This window comes from Montipora foliosa, chromosome 12, assembly GCF_036669935.1.
Source record: "Montipora foliosa isolate CH-2021 chromosome 12, ASM3666993v2, whole genome shotgun sequence".
Taxonomy (NCBI): domain Eukaryota; kingdom Metazoa; phylum Cnidaria; class Anthozoa; order Scleractinia; family Acroporidae; genus Montipora; species Montipora foliosa.
Window position 1 is genome coordinate 30,150,249 of NC_090880.1, and position 16,519 is coordinate 30,166,767.

At 39.8% G+C, this 16,519-nt stretch overlaps 3 protein-coding genes across 3 annotated transcripts in view; 2 read left to right on the forward strand and 1 right to left on the reverse strand.

Moving 5' to 3' along the window:
* Positions 1-2,388, reverse strand: part of LOC137979168 (probable 2-ketogluconate reductase) — a 6,963-nt gene extending 4,575 nt beyond the window's left edge. The window contains exons 1-2 of the mRNA XM_068826366.1: positions 1,726-2,388; positions 1-125 (exon numbers count right to left, since the gene is read on the reverse strand). The exon at positions 1-125 is cut by the window's left edge and continues 32 nt beyond it. Coding sequence (XP_068682467.1) covers positions 1-125; positions 1,726-2,142 — 542 coding nt within the window. The 5' untranslated portion in view covers positions 2,143-2,388. The remainder of the gene's footprint in view (positions 126-1,725) is intronic.
* A 4,664-nt stretch (positions 2,389-7,052) lies between these two features.
* Positions 7,053-8,765, forward strand: LOC137980212 (histamine H2 receptor-like). The gene has a single exon (XM_068827603.1). It carries the CDS (start codon positions 7,183-7,185, stop codon positions 8,098-8,100), a length of 918 nt encoding a protein of 305 aa, XP_068683704.1. The 5' UTR covers positions 7,053-7,182; the 3' UTR covers positions 8,101-8,765.
* A 1,820-nt stretch (positions 8,766-10,585) lies between these two features.
* On the forward strand, positions 10,586-16,490 carry LOC137980213 (uncharacterized). Its single transcript, XM_068827604.1, has 5 exons — positions 10,586-10,924; positions 13,252-13,279; positions 14,344-14,574; positions 16,012-16,124; positions 16,261-16,490. The coding sequence occupies exons 1-5, from the start codon at positions 10,787-10,789 to the stop codon at positions 16,420-16,422; spliced, it is 672 nt and encodes a 223-aa protein (XP_068683705.1). The 5' UTR covers positions 10,586-10,786; the 3' UTR covers positions 16,423-16,490.
* Positions 16,491-16,519: the final 29 nt, after the last annotated feature.

Below are 16,519 nucleotides of genomic sequence, written 5' to 3' on the forward strand. Positions count from 1 at the left end.
CTGTTATGATAGAGAACTGTCATGTCAAAGCCTTTAGCTCTCTTGGCTATGGCACTCCCAATCCTTCCCATTCCAACAATTCCAATTGTGGATCCACAAACCTCAGAGCCAAACAAGTGAGGTAACTGTTATTGATGTTAAAGGATAGAAAACAATGAATAAGATGACCTGACGTGTTAAGTGTTCAAAGCACATTGAGTAAATTCTTGAGACTTACAAGTGTTAAGGATCCATCTCTCTTTCATCTATTACCTGTACTTCAAAAGTACACATTATTTCATTGACTATGACTAATAGGCAACTTTCACAATAGCGTCATTTGAATACAACTACCAGAATTCAGTTTGTTTTCCTTTTCTTATTTAGATTTTGTATTCCCAATGGAGTAAATATAGCAGTAGCTCTAATTAGCACAAGACAAGCAAAACTTGTAGGATTCTGGTACTTGTAATCAAATGACATCATCATGCAAATGTCCTATTATACCAATGTTAGCCCACAAGTCAAGTTAGTGCCAAATGCTCACAGGCATTGCGTGCCGTAGAACAAAATTATTTTCATGTATGAAGATCTTGCCTAAGCTGAAATTCATCCAATCAGATTGTCACGATAAGTAATGAGGATTTCCATAACAAAAACAAATGGTCGAAAAGCCTGTTGGTTGAAAGTGGGCCTTTGAAGGTCTTTGAAGAGATGTCAAATAACATAACATTATACATTGAACTCACTATCTCTTTTCTGATTGGCCGAAAGCGTACAGTGAATTTTCGAGATCAGCGCCCGTGACGTCATAACTGCAGAGTATACAGTTATCATGTCAAGGTCACTCAAGGTCACCGGTTATCATGTCATGTATGACCGCAGTGCATGATTTCTAAGGGTAATCACGTCAAGTTCGTGCGCTTTGTGTTGCTTGCCATCAGTGAAGAAGCAAAACAATGACTTCCAGGTTTGTTTTGTATAGGTAATCACCGGAGGACGAGTACTATTAAGGATTAATTGCACCAGCGTTTTGGAAATTTTCCAAAATTGCCCGAGTCGTGAAGCGACGAGAGCAATTTGGAAAATTTCCAAAACACAAGTGCAATTAATCCTTAATAGTACGAGGACTCATGCGATTACTTGTTTATCAATAAAGGGCAAAATTACTCTTGATTACCAAAAATGCCCTCAATTAAGAAAAAATGCCCTCTGTCTCAGCCAATCAGTGCTCAGTAATTTTGCCCCTTATTGATAACTTCAGTTACTTATTTATTGCTATTTACTTTCTCATCAAGCTTTTAATATCATTAATTAATTCTTATTACTATGGTAATGTAATACTAAAAGCCTTGAGGTTAGTCTCAAGTTGATTTACAGTGTCTTCAAGGATTACGAGGTAAAAGAAAAACATGAAATAGAAAAGTGAAAATTTGAAAGATGGCCTGTGTTTGAAGCTTAGGGGCAAAAATGGTTGACGGAAGCATGCATAATCATGTAATTATTTAACTTTCCATACATTTGTCTGTTAACTCCCCGGAGGCGAGGGAAAAAATTCAGGGGCGGATCCTGGATTTTTCTTAGGAGAGGTGCACCAATAAGGAATACAGGAATACTGGAGTTCTTTGGCACGTGGTTTGACTGTTATGACGTACGTCACGTAACGGTGGATTGTCGCTAGTATGTAACGCAAACCTAAAGCAAACAAGAATTGAATTCTGGCCAAAAATTTGAAATACTACGTACCTCTTTGGTATCTGGACATTTTGAAATTCTGTCCCCTTCTACCACATTTCTGGCAGACGCCATCAATAACGCAAACGCCATGTCTGCTGTAGCATCCGATACAACACCCGGTGTATTTCCGACCGCGATCCCGCGTTCACTGGCCGCCACAACATCAATATGATCAACACCAACACTAGAGCTACTTATTACTTTGAGATTTGGAAATAAGTCCATTACTTTTCCGTCAAGATGATAACGTTTTGCGGGGTAACATACCAAGCCTTCGACTGCTTGGGCAGCCTCCTCCGTGATGTCTCGTGGATCAGCAACTATAAGGTCGAAATCTTTGACGCCTTCGTCAAATTTTTGTTGAATTGCCGGGGGAAAATGAAAGCCGGGTATACAAACAATTAAAGGTCTTGTAAGGGTTTCCATCGCAATAACAGACCAGGGGCCTGTTTCTCGAAAGTCCCGAAAACTTTTCGGGCCCGAAAAGCCATTTGTGAAAGTGCCAGCCGTTTGATTTGGAAAGCCGATCTTTTGACATGTTTTCAAGGTAACAAAAAGAAAAGTGACTGTGAAGTTTGACGACTTAAATCCTCTCCTTTCTTGAGAATTGTGACACCCGAAAATGGCCCGTAAAGTTTCGGGACTTTCGAGAAACAGGCCCCTGAGAACCTGTCTTACCCAGAAGTCCAAGGGAGTTTGTTCATCACGCATTGTAACGCTGGGGGCGTCACGCCACCCTCACACGAGACAATCAATGTGAAAAGTTTACTTACTGAGTACATAACGCCAGATACGAAAAACCACTAAAAAACCACCCTTGAGATGTGACCAAAGAGACTGACCGACCTAGAATGACTCAACTCTCCCGCGAAAACCTTCAATACCCCGGGCTATCGACTTTCCAGTTCATTTCAGCAATGGCTAAAGTACTTTGTACATCTTACAAATGCATTTGCAGAAACATCACATGTCCGAAGCCAACAGTATTGCTCAGTGATGAAAAAGCTAATAGAGCTGAAAATAGCTTCAAGATGTCTCTTTCTGTTTGGCTGCAAAATATAACTCCTGGCACCTTGCCTTCGTAAACAGCAGCCACAATTTTTTTTTTTTTTTGCCAGGGCTTAGGTCAAAATCTCAACGGGTTTTTTTCACTTAAGGAATGCCACTTGCCTTGCCATTTAATGTTGACATTCTTTCAACAACAACAACAACAACATTATTTTGCTAAATATAATAGTTAGTGGATGATGGCTTACCCCGCAAATAGCTAGAAAAAGATAATCGAGGCCAGATATGTCCAGGTTTGACCCTAATTTACGGAGATGCGCGCAGATTTCAATAAGCGTCACAAAGTGTCCCCTTGCTCTTCTTGCCAACTTCAACATCACCCGTGTCTCAGAATACAGGCAAAAAACTGCTGCTCTTTAAGTAAAGATTAACTGCTGCATTTACCCAAAGCTAAAAACAACGCTAACCTTTATCCTTACCTTATTGTTGAAAATAGGTAGCAAATGTTTAGACTTAGGGCGCTTTCCATTTGACAGAACTGACCGACCACGGCGGGTCTAATTTGCAGTTCGCAGGTCGCAGGTCGCGGGTTGCAGGTCATTGTTTCACCAATACAGAAAGTATCCTAAACATTCATAAAAGCTAACCTTAGGCCTAAGAACTTTTGTTTAGGCCTAATTAGGCCTAAGGTTAGCTTTTAACCCGAGACCTGCGACCTGCGACCTGCGACCTGCAAATCAGACCCGCCGTACCGACCAGACCGGGCATTTGGAAGGACTAACTCTACAACGCTTTCAAATTAACACACGTCGAGGATGATATATACTCCCCGAGAAGTATGTGAGGGATTATCATGCACGTGTTGCTTCAAATTGTTGCATTTTCTTTGCAAATTATTGGGTCTGGCCGACCAGTTCTGACAAAAGGAAAGCGCCCTTAGCGGGACACTTCGTGTTGGATATCAGAATTGGGCGTGCATCTAATTAGGATATGATCAAAGTGATCGAGGCAGGGCAAAGCAAATACAAGAACACACCTGTTAAAAGACAACGTAAGTTTACACAACAACACTTAGTTTAACAGGTTAACCATGCAGATTGAAAGAGGATTGATTATTGACGAATATCTATTAACTAATAATTAAAAGCCAGCAAGTTTTGTCGCAACTATATTACGCTAACTTAGGGTGCGTTTGATTGACCCTATTCCGGAATAAGAATACACGCAGTGATGATTTAAAATGGTATGTTTGGTGTTTTGAAGTGTAGTGTTTTGAGACATGTCAATCATTTATGTAAATGCCCCACGCGGTCTAGCAGCTAGGACTTTTGTATTTTGTAGTCGTCATGTCTGTTTAGCAAATACTGTTGTGTTCAGACAAGTGATTCCAAGTGTTTATTTGACCGTAAACGTCACAGAAGCAACAAGGATAATAAAGATATGTTTAAAATAGCGTTTTAGCGGGTGTTTGACAATTTTACTGTGAATCTCCATGAAAACGAAGGATTTCTCACTTCTATTCCACTTATTCCTATTCCGGAATACAGTCAATCGAATGCACAATAATTAGAAAGACGGTTTACATGAAACGTGACGAGACTAAAAACGTCTACGAGGGAGACTACGGTATTGCGGAATCGCGAAAAAGCCCGCTTTTCCCTGTGGCTATTTCCTATCGCATGCCCTTTGTTTGCGTCGGTAGCTGCCAAAAATTTATAAACAAGAAGGTGAGTGGAGCGTTTATCGACAAACTGTATAGTGGCTAAAACACTATTGATTACGTTCTTCAGGAAATAGTTTATAAGGCAATACCGGTAGTTATATTTCGCGCGCACACAAAAGACAGCGCTAAAAAAATTGTTTGCAAGATGACGTAAAGAAAAAAAAAAGTTTGCGGAGACGTATATGTAAAAAAAATGTTTACAGAAGATAATTTCTCTCTCCCCTTCCCCCCCCCCCCCCCTTCCCTTACCCCCTACAGAAAAATAATGGTCTGTCCCTAATCGCCTCAAGTGCAACCAATCAGCATAGGGAATTTTGAATAATCACCGATGTAATTATACTAATGTATTCTATCAATCATTCGTTGACATCGTCCGTCGGCATAAAAATATGTCAACCGTCGAAACAAAGTGTTCTTGAAGAGATGCATTGTTTGTGGCTTACCCGGAAAAAATTCATTGCCTCTAACCATAGTTAATAGAAGGGACAGGAAAGGAAAGGAACTTTATTTAAGTGTCTGGTCGTTCTAGCGCTGGAACACTAATTGGGGACACTGTAAACTGAAATTAACAATCAACGCAAATCAAGGTAAATGTTGGTTTTTGAGGAGAGGGGAAACCGGAGTACCCGGAGAAAACCTCTCAGTGCAGAGTAGAGAACCAACAAACTCAACCCACATATGACGCCGAGTCTGGGAATCGAACCCGGGCCACATTGGTGGGAGGCGAGTGCTCTCAGCACTGCACAATCTCTGCACCCCACGACTGGACTGGTTTTGAAGCTCGGCAAACATCAAAGCAGCAAACAAAGATGACAAGATTTAGGTAGGAAAGTCCACGACCGTGCACAATCTTTTGTTTTGCGCTAATACACTATGCATGAATTACGCAACCAACACGCTCTATTGGTTAGTTGCTCAGTACGGAGTAGACAACAATGTAGGGACTTTAAGCAAATCGCTACGGCTGGCGCTGATACGGCTGCGCGAAGTAGATTTCTCCCAAAATGAGACACTGCGCATGTACGTCGGTTGCATCCAGCCGTAGTGTGAAATCTGACTACGTGAGTCGCGATGTTTTGCCGTAGTGGCTACTACGTCGGGTTTATTTCGCTTCTCTGGCCCGTTTCAACGGACATCTCGGCATTTTAAGAATTCTATTGGATACTATATCCTTTAAAGTCAATTTAAGTCAAGGATTGTGTCAAGATTGCCTCTCATAAGCTTGTAAATCCGTATTATGAACTTACGATAAGTTTTGGCAAAGGTGTTGGAATGGCGAAGTGAGTCAAGTGAAATATTCGTGATCAGCACAAGGTTGTTTTTCTTCGGTTAAGTTTTCTTTGAGGATTTAGTGAAGATGTTTTATATCTGAATACTATACGATGCTATTTTGCTGCTTTGAGTATAGATATACGTGCCTTTTTCACTCGGTATTCTTTGAGATATTTGTCTCTGAAATTGTATATTTCATCCATCAAATTGTTGTTATTGTACAAGGTGTATAGCATTTGCTTTTGCTCAGAAATAATCTGATCGTCCTAGCAAGGCGAACAACGGCCATCGTCCTTTCAGCGAAGCCATTTGACTGTAAGAAACTAAATAAAAGATATTTTAAACTCCTTTGCCCATGTTTCCTTGTATTTTGCTTTGCTAAACACTCTCCCCAGACTTTTTCAGTCACTGCAGCCGTAGTAGCGAAGCCATTTGACTGTAAGAAACTAAATAAAAGATATTTTAAACTCCTTTGCCCATGTTTCCTTGTATTTTGCTTTGCTAAACACTCTCCCCAGACTTTTTCAGTCACTGCAGCCGTAGTAGCACCATCCGTAGTGATTTGCGTAAACTCCCTATTGTGTTTTGAGCACGGTCAAGGCCAAAAAAGAGAACAAAAACATACAAAAAAGAAATTTGTCGGGTTTCATATCCATTCCCCACTATTAACTATGCTCTAACAGGACTAGGTTCTAGGACCATCACTAGCTCGTATATTCAGCCTCGGAGCTTAAAGGGGCTAGGTCACGCTATTTTAGGTAATTTTGTTAATTATGAGCTCTAAACGTCAAATTAGCGGAGCAAGAGTCTTTCATTTGCAAAATCACGGCCACATAACAACTGAGAATGATTTTCCAGCTTTGTAAATGACATTTTGATATAGACTGATATAAATTTGAAAAAAGGTGGGCCGATGTTTTTCAAATTTACCCAAATTCAATCCATTTCAATCCTCTCCAGTTTCGTCCATCCATGTCCCTTCTTGGCTTCCCTGTGTTTTGTTAGAGTTCTTCTATAGTTTTGAACAGTTATTTTGACATTTTAGTCAATTCTATGACCATTCTATCAGTACTGAAATTGCCCAAAATTGCGTGACCTAGCCCCTTTAAGAGACTTCGGAACTACAGTCGGTCAACGTGTCCATAGGCTATACAACTGAAACTGTCGCAATGGTTCGTTCATTAGCGCAATTATGGTAAAATAGAGAATAGATATTAAAACCACGGTAAATGAACGAAAATACGTAACTTTTCAAAGGGGGTAATCGAAAAAAAAAAATCATTGGGAAAAAAATCCGAGTGTTACTTTGAGGGAGTCGAAGCCGCGCACGTTTTCCGAATCCTGATTCATGACGTCATCCAGTTATTCAGCTGGCTGCACTTTCAGTTTCGATCGATGCCGTTGAACTGTTTAAGACTATAGAAGACTCAAATAGAACTGATTTCAGGTTCAATTGGAGGACCATGAACGATTCAAAAAACGACACAGAACCAAGTTCCGACGCTTGTCTTCTTCCTCAGACGCATATCATCGCAATGATTCCCATCAATCTTTTGTCGATCGTCATTGGAACGATTGGAAACGCTCTGGTCGTTGGAGCAGTTTACACAAATTCAAGTCTACGAATCATTTCAAACTACTGGCTCGCGAGCATGGCTATAGCAGATCTCATGGTTACAGCCTTGGGTCAGCCGTTTCTGGTCGCGTTTTTGGCGTTACAAATGAATGGAGAATGCTACCAGCCAGTATCTGAGACATTCCGTGTTGTCGGTAATATGTCGTGCGCGGCATCAGTTCTCCACTTGTGTTTCCTCAGTGTTGATCGCTGTTTGGTCATTGTCAGGCCTCTCGACTTCAAGAAGATCCGAACGATGGTGAGATTCAAGACTGCGCTTTTCTTTGCCTGGATAACACCCATAATTTATTGTGTGTTGCGTTTAACAATCAACATGAAAGCCACGTCATATTTTACGGTCATCGCTGGTGCCCTTTGCTACGTGACTATCATTGCCTGTTACACAATGATAATAATAAAAGTATGCACCCGGAAGACTGAAAACCTCCGATCTTCAAGAGGAAGTCGCGCTGAAGAAGCCGTCGAACGTCGCGTGACTGTCACAATAGCCATCGTTGTGTTGGTTTTCACAATAAGTTGGGTTCCTATGATGTACCTTCGCTCTGCGTATGCGGGTAGTAACGTTGGTATAGCATATAACTGGGCCAGGACAGTTGCTTTGAGCAATTCGGCCTTAAATCCGTGGATTTATTGTTTCCGCGCGGTCGAATTTCGTAAAACCTACAAGAAGCTGTTGGGATGTGACAGAAACCGTGCGAACTCAAAAAGTCGGTACTGGCTGAAAAAGTTGCAGTCAGGTAACTGACGGAACTCGAAAAGAGACTCGTGGGGAATGAAAGAGACCTGGGGTTCCAGGTGCCAATCAATGAACTGGCCAATCAGGTTTGCCTTTGCTGGACACCGCGTTTTCACGGGCTTTCGACCAATGTTACTACTGCCTTTGGCGCAATTGAGGTCAAAATCATTGTTGTTTTTGTTTATGAAAGCAAAAGCTGCCATCGACAATTCAGTTTTTATTTGTATATGTAAATCCCGAGGGTGAAGTACAAAGTAGGAAAGGAATCAGCACAATACAGAGATCCAATAATCTGGAACTTTATTGATAGGTTGATAAATTTTAATGCAAACGTTTAAAAAGATAGTTTTAAAAATATTTTACGTAGGCTCTCACAAAACATTAATAGCTTCTCATTCGAAGCACCCATGATAGCTATGAAAGACCGAAATTTTGTATATTTTGAGTATTATTACATTGTACCATAGTTTCTAGTTTCAGCCAAAGTTTTTTTAATGAACTTCATTTTATTAATTTGACACTGAATTTATTTCCAACTTAATTATAGTTAGTTGTATGCTTAAACATCATAGGATTTTCTATATAAATTATTCTGTTTATTCTTTCACATTTTATTAGTAATTGTAGGTCCACATCAGCCTCATTGGCTGCCAATATTGTAATCTGCATTACTATGATGATGATGATGATGAAGTTGTGTCGCTGGGAGGTTTCTGTCCAAATGACGAAAAATAATCCTAATACAATTTGCCAAAAATGTTATTAAAGTCGTGGGAAAAAGTTCAGTTTTGTTTCAAAACAATATCACGTGGAGTTTCCTTCCGGTGCCTTTGGTAAATGAGCGCTTTGGCCACAGTAGTTCTGGTCATGTAGGTGCGAAATTTGATGGCATCCGTGTATTTAATGTTTCCAACTAGCACTCTCGGCCTTGAGGGTACAAGTGTGATTCTTATACCATTTTTTGCTGAATTATTTTCTTCACGAACAGAGAGATTCTCGACATGATTTAAAAAGCCGTTTTCCGGGCCTTTAAAACGATGATTTTTGTCGATCGAGTTCCACTTAAGCAATAGAGGACGTTTTCCGTGTTTCCATAGCCTCATCTAAACACGAGGGGGGACTGGGAGAATTCGAGACAGTTGTGCAAACGAGGGATTGCATAACTGTCGAGAATTCTCCCAACTTCCCCGAGTATTAAGATGAGGCTATGGAAACAGGGAAAAAAGTCCTCTATCGCTTTTATAAAATATTTCTCAAAGATAATTCGACAAATAAAGAAAACAATTGAAGGAAAATTCTTGGTTGAAACAGATTTTCTTAATACACGCTTATATTTCTGAAAAGCCAATCAAAACGCGTGTCTGACAATACATAACCAATCAAAAGTCGTGTGATGTCACAGCTGTGTTTCCATACTCTCATCTAAACACAGCTATTGGCCAATGAGAGTGCTATCCTAATTATTTCATAAAATAGCACAGGGAATACAAATTTTGTTAATTTGACGAACAAGATAAATATATGAAAGATTTTAATGCGGTTTTGTTAGTTTTAAACAAGTGCGTATCTTAAGTGGAAACATGGGACTTAAATTGTCATTGCTTTGCTAAATTGTCCAACAACAGTCGAATTTTAGCTAAAAAAACAAGGATTTAATCGGCACATTTATATCTTCTTTTAGTTTATTCGGTGGACGTTTCAGATCACCGGCAAGGAAAAAGCGCAGCGTAACCTGAATCGGTCAGGGAGTTCGTCGCACCCTGTAAAAAAAAAAAGAAAAAAAAAACACTTGTCTTTCCTATCACAGAGCGTATGAATGAGACAATTGATCATTCACTAAAAGCAGGAAACGCAATTAACATTAAATCATTAGGGAAAAACCACATGGTAAGTATTTAATGGAACAATTTGTACAAGTGGCAAAACATTTGTCTGTTTCAATTGAAGTTATCAGAGGCATGTCCGACAGACATTGAAATTAGTTCCCCGCGAAAATACCACGCGAGATTGAAAGGAAAGATAGCGAGTATTTTATTTCTTTATTATTTTGCTGTACTGCTCCTTTATCCCAACCCTGAAAAAATTCTAATTTGAGGAAAACCATAAAAAAATGCGGTGGAATTTTCCTACCAGTAAATAGATCAGAAATACTTAATCCGGATTATTAAATCTAGTAGGTCAGAAGTATTTTTCAACTGATGTTTAGTCTAACATACTAATCCGTTAAATGCGTTCTTTTTTTGAAAATGTGCATATGTTTGGATATTTCTATATTGCCATAAAAGTTCTTGGAAAAGTTAGTTTTGAAATAAAGTTCCATATTTCGTAATTTGTGTTTATAGCTGAAACAGAAAAGATTTTTGAAAGTCGAATATAAATTGACATCTGAAAAGCTCCCAACAAAAAGTCTAAAACAAAGTATTTCATTCATTTTCTTTCAGCCAATCAGATATCAGACTTAAGAAAGGAACTTAATTGGTTTCACCTCGTAAAAAGAGTCTTTCTTTTCACCGTCTAATAAAGAGCGTGAATATTGATAACATATTCTGAGCGGAACCACAGTAGGTACAGTTGACAACATAAAGGTCACCTCATTTAGCTGGCACTCAATCTGAAAGTTCCGCTCCGCGAGGAAGCGGTCAACGTCTTTTGTTGCACAAAGTGCGTGAAACTCGTTTGTTCGAGGAAAGTCGCAATGGTTCTACTTTACTTCTTTGAGACCAGTCTAGATTACCATGGAATGACCTCGAAAGAACTGTACAAGCTGTGGCTAAGACATGCTAGCGCCGCCTTCAAGTTATACGATAAAGGTCTTATGAAATACGCCTTCAAGGTAAGTCGGCCAGATATCTCAGACTTCATTGTTTCGTTGATTCTCACAATGCAACAAGAATATGCGATTTTGGCTAAACCTATTTGCAATGTGGTTACATTTTTTTGGCTTATAGAGGGATCATTGTTGTTTGAAAGTACGCGACTTTTTGCAGTAGTCACGTTAAGTTTTGCATCATTTTGGGCATTTTTACGAAACCGTGAGCGGAAACGTTCCAAGCGTGCAACAATTTTTCTTCTTGGACTGTAACTTTACGCCGGGAAATCGCACCATGCAAAAATAAAAGAAATGTTAGCTATGGTACAAAGACATTCAGTCTGATAAGTGAACAATGAGTATCAAAATATTTTTAAAAAAATAAATATTTTTGTGTCAAATTTCTATCCTGTACACTTTCAACATTTTTTGACAGCCCGAATGGTTAATCTGGAAACGAATGTGTTACGTACTGAATAACAATTAAGCCTTCGTATTGATAATACAATGCGCTTGGGAAGGTCAAAAAAGGTTGATGCTAGTTTTATTAGGGCGGTTGCAAGTCGACATTTCCGGCATGCTGCGCTCGTAGCAAGATCCGTTGAATGAAACCTCAAACTTTAAGAAAATCGGATTAAAATGATAGGGTTTTTTTCAAAAAAACCTCTCAAAGAATGATGATTTATCTATGGCATTTGTTTCGCATTATTGGATAAGTTATCCCGTAAGCATTGCGATACCATTACCAAACAGTTACTAGAAGAGGGTACAACGAGATTTTCCCCAAAATATACAACTACGTTCAAAGAAATACCTCATCGATGACAAAACAGGAATTGAACGTAACTCACTAAATCTTAATTTCTGGTTATTCTGTAAGCGTCTGGCGATAAACGAAAATGATAATTTACATTTTAAACTGATTTCTTTCGATTTTTTATTGAACAAACATTTAGTCGTTGCAGACATATTTAGAGGCGACTTAATGTACCCAAAAAAAGTTCCCTGCATTTACAGCGAGCGGAACACCCAATATGCATAAACCAAAAAGAGGTAATTTACTGTACAAAGGAAGGCTCAATTCAGTGATAGACTTACTATTTTTCGTCAGATATCGATTTTCTCCTTAGAATTCAAAATAAAATTCTCCTTAGGAAATATTTTAAAAAATACAACCACACTTTTGAATTTTCGGTGTTTCGATGTTTCAAACATCATCTTCAGCCATAGTGAGTGTAACATCAATACAATGATTCTTTGTAGATTAAATGTTCGTTACAAGTACGTAAAATTCAAACGAACCAACAATATTATAGAGAACACAACTCTTTAATGTTACACTCACTATGGCTGAAGATGATGTTTGAAACATCGAAACATGTTCCGAAAATTCAAAAGTGTGGTTGTATTTTTTAAAATATTAGTAACACTTGTGCTATCCAGTCCTTAGGAAATCATGTAAAATATGCGAATGACCGTTCGATGATGTTAATCTGACCGTTAATCTCATCAAATAAATCATCAGAATATTTTGGCAAATTTACAAAGATGCAAGACATGTAAAGATCTGTTCTCTTGTTATGAAACTGAAGGTAAGAGTTTTACAAGAGGTTTTATCTTTCATCTTCATTTTATAACTAAAGCGTATATCCAACCTTTGGCCCAGCAGAACAACCGATTTAGCTGAGAATGTGAATTCGCGGATTTAACCGGATCAGTAGTGTTTTGCAAAACAGAAAAAAAGAGGATTTCTCTCCATAGTTTTAATGCCACGAGTTTGTTGACCTCTCTAACCGATAATCGCATAACAAGGTGGGTTTCGAATTGGGTGTGGAAAGAATTTCACATTGCATCACTAATGCGTATTGATTGGCCTAAACGTTTCGCGCCATATTCAACCAATCAGAGGTAAAGAGAGGCCAAAGTGGAATCACTTCGAGGCCTCGGTTGCTCAAAAAGAGGATAACGCAATCCACCGGATAAACACTAGTAAAACTAATTGAATTTTCCAGTTGATAGTTCCAACTCGGGCAAGGGGCCTGTTTCTCGAAACACCCGAAAAGTTCGGGCCCGAAAAGCCATTTGTGAAAGTGCCAACTGCTTGTTTTAGAAAGCCGATCTCAGTTAGCGTGTTTTCAAGATAACAAAAAGAAAAATGACTGTGAAGTTTGACGACTTAAGTCCCCTCCGTTCTTGAGACACAAAGGGAATTGTGACACCCGAAAATGGCCCGTAAAGTTTCGGGACTTTCGAGAAACGGGCCTCAGGTGGTTTTTCCGCGCAAAGCGGTATTACTGGCTCATTGGAGAGCAAACTTAATCAGGTCTTTTAATGACAGTACTCTTTTTCAGGCATCTGGAGAGAGAAATATTCTCGGTGGTAAGTACATTTATTGCCTTTCCATTAAACAAGAAAACATCAGTATTCCTTGAGTCGAGCGATTCTCTAAACTGAAAATTTTTGGCTTTGTAATTTTGGGTTCCAAAAAAAAAAACAGTCGCACATTTGCGTAGTTTAATCTGTCATTTATTCCTTTGGGAGTTCAATGTCGATTTTTCTGTGAACTATGATGGCCCATTGTCTGTACTCAGGCTGTGCTTGAGAAAGATTAGCGCGAGATTTCAAGCTCGTCTGAATTCGTTGGCTCTGTTCCACGCGCCACAGCTGCAGGCACTCGAGTAGGGAACTTAACCAGACTCGGACGGCAACCGGAAGAGAACATTTCGTGCGCCGGGACACGAATCATCTCTAATGGAGCAAAGGTACTTATCAATTTAAATGTGGTTGTGAGAGGACAAGTCAAAGGGAAAACAGCTCATTTACGGTTGCCGTCCTCGTCTCAAAAACACGCCTGCTTAAGCTCAAATATTCAGCTTGATAGTGAGGTAGTGAGAACAAAAATGAAACACGTTGGAATGAATTTGAAAAATATTCACATATCATCCACTTTCTTTCCTTTGTCTCTCTTTCAAGCTGAATTTTAATATGTCGAAAAAGGCCTCTTTTGCCGTCATGGTCCGGGAAGCCTGTTCGCAGGCTAGATTCCCGAAGTTTGAGTACAAAACAAGCTTAGGACTATGACACGAGATAAATGATGAGAAAGGAATCCTTAAGACATTGACTCCTGTGAGTGAGACTAAACAGATTTTACTGTCTAACGCCAGACGATTTTAATTGTCAACTGAGGGCGTCCTGCGGCGCCTATTAAGCGGCAACGGAAATTAAAAGGGGTGCATTCAGCCTCGTTCCCAGGGTTCTCTCCTACTCGTCCACCGTAGGACGAGTAGGAGCGAACCCTGGGAACGAGGTTGAGGTGCATTCAGTTTGACGCAGTTGCTTGCGTTGCGAAAATTACGTCCTCCTGACCTTTAAATCCGTAATGTAATTGGATGACAAATCACCATCCTAACAACCGTCGCTTTTCTGCGCCTGCTGTCTTTCAGTGATGTCAGTGGAATCTCCATCAGTATTGGACACATGTTTCGCCGACCTCCCTCTTCACCAGGCTCTTGGAGATCAGATGCACTCGCGGTTTACACCCGTAAGGCAATACGAGGGGTTCGCTTGCGATGTCAGTGAGAGGTCTGGCAACGGGGAAAATTTCGAGGAACAGAAAGCAAACCTTAAGAAAGGCTTGTTCTACCTGCTGACTTTCACTGTGGATTACGATTCGAGTAAGACAATGTTTTTTTCCAAGGAAGATTAATGCACTTGCAAGACTCTACCGGCATACGTATGCTTCGTCCTACCCAAGGGGCTTCATCAGAGACCTTCCGGTTTTACCAACTCTTTTCACGAAGTCTCGTCGCATTCAATTGATAGAGTAGCTCACACGCACACTGAAGATCATTCAGGAAATCGTGATTTTAGATGCAGTGTTTGACGAGTTAGCTACGCTTAAAGCCCTCTTGCCAAGACGAAATGATTACTTCATTATCTCTGAATTAATTTGACCTGGTTTCCTGATGGTAGAGTCCCTCGTAAAGGTGGTCCAAACCAGTTTAACACTTTCAACAAACTGTGCTTTTTGGAAGGATTGAATCTATCCAACTGATTCACGTAACGACAAAGTTATGGTTCTATGTGAAACATAACTGCTTAACAAGATGCACTCATCGATGTGACGTAATTAGTAACCATGGGAACAACAGAACCATGAAGAATTCACCCTTGACATTTTGTCTTTAAACGGTTATATCTCAAAAACGAACTCGGTGACCCCGTGAGTGCATCACCCAAGAGTAATAATCTGGTACCAGGTTTTTCCTCATCAGGGTCAGAAGAGACTTAACTGATTAGAGTGTAATGTGAAATGCTAAATATCTACCCCATAAGAACCATGTGAGCGTTAGCCCTACTGATGCAAATGGCCCACTGATTGTACTTGTACATGTTCATTGCCGTGACTTTAACATCCTCAGTTCCCACGGCCTGCTCCCGTCTGACCTTGTAGCTCAGTCGGTAGAGCAGCGGAGATCTAACCCGAAGGTCGTGGGTTCAATTCCAGAGTTTTTCTCTGTCCTTATGTGGGCCCATTTCCATCAGTAGGGCTAACGCTCACATGGTTCATATGGGGTAGATATTTAGCATTTCACATTACACTCTAATCAGTTAAGTATGTTCAAATATAAGTGCTACACGGCCAACGTTTGAAAAAACGTAATCCCTCCAGGGTCAGAAGAGAGTCTATTTTTAGAATAAATTTCCCACATATAATGCATGAATGACGTAATTCAATCTGATTGCTCAGATGTGTAGAGCTATAGACCAAACCGGCTAACTCAATGTTGCACCCAATTAAAATCTCCCGGGGTTAAGACAAAATACAGGGTGTTTTTAGATGGCTCATTTGTTGCCATGGTGACCTATTATGTCACACAAACGAGAGCATCTTTATTGGTATTTCATTTGATACCATAATATTGACGTTACATGAATCAGTGTTGTAGAGTAATCCTTCTAATAAGACATTCCCTCGAAATTGTTGAAACTCGTTTCAGCCACCGTGTTCTCCTTCTAAGCTAACCCGTTGCTTTTGAAAATCATTTGTGGTTCATAACGATAGAACACGACAATAGTGAAGAAAGAAATGAATTAATTTCGCTTTACAGGTATGACACAAATGGACCTACTACAGATCTGGGCCGAGGAAGCGAAGGCGGCTGTGGAAGCAAAAAAATCAGGCACTGTACTGGACTTGTGGAAAGTGGTAGCAGAACGGAAGGTATTGGTGCCATTAATCATTAAATGTCGATGACACATTCCTTTGCGATGGAAATTTTTAGTGCTTCAGTGCAAAATCGCGCATCATAGCAGAGTCTTTTTTTAACTGCTGTAATTTCTACTTTCTTACCAAACAGGTTCTGGCAGTTGTGTGCGTAGACGATCCGGCGGAAGTGGACAGGTTGTCATTTGATCTACCAATTATGAAAAAGATGGGAGATCGCGTTCGCATCGAGTGCAGGTCAATAAGACCGGTTGAAGAATGGGTCGAGGATCTTAAAAAGCTCGCTGAAGACTAGATTGTCTTTGATGTTTAAAGTTCTAAAGCTCACGATGAGAATGAATAAATTACTGGAAGTAGCTGAAAGTTCGAACTGAATTTGTGGAACAAAAATA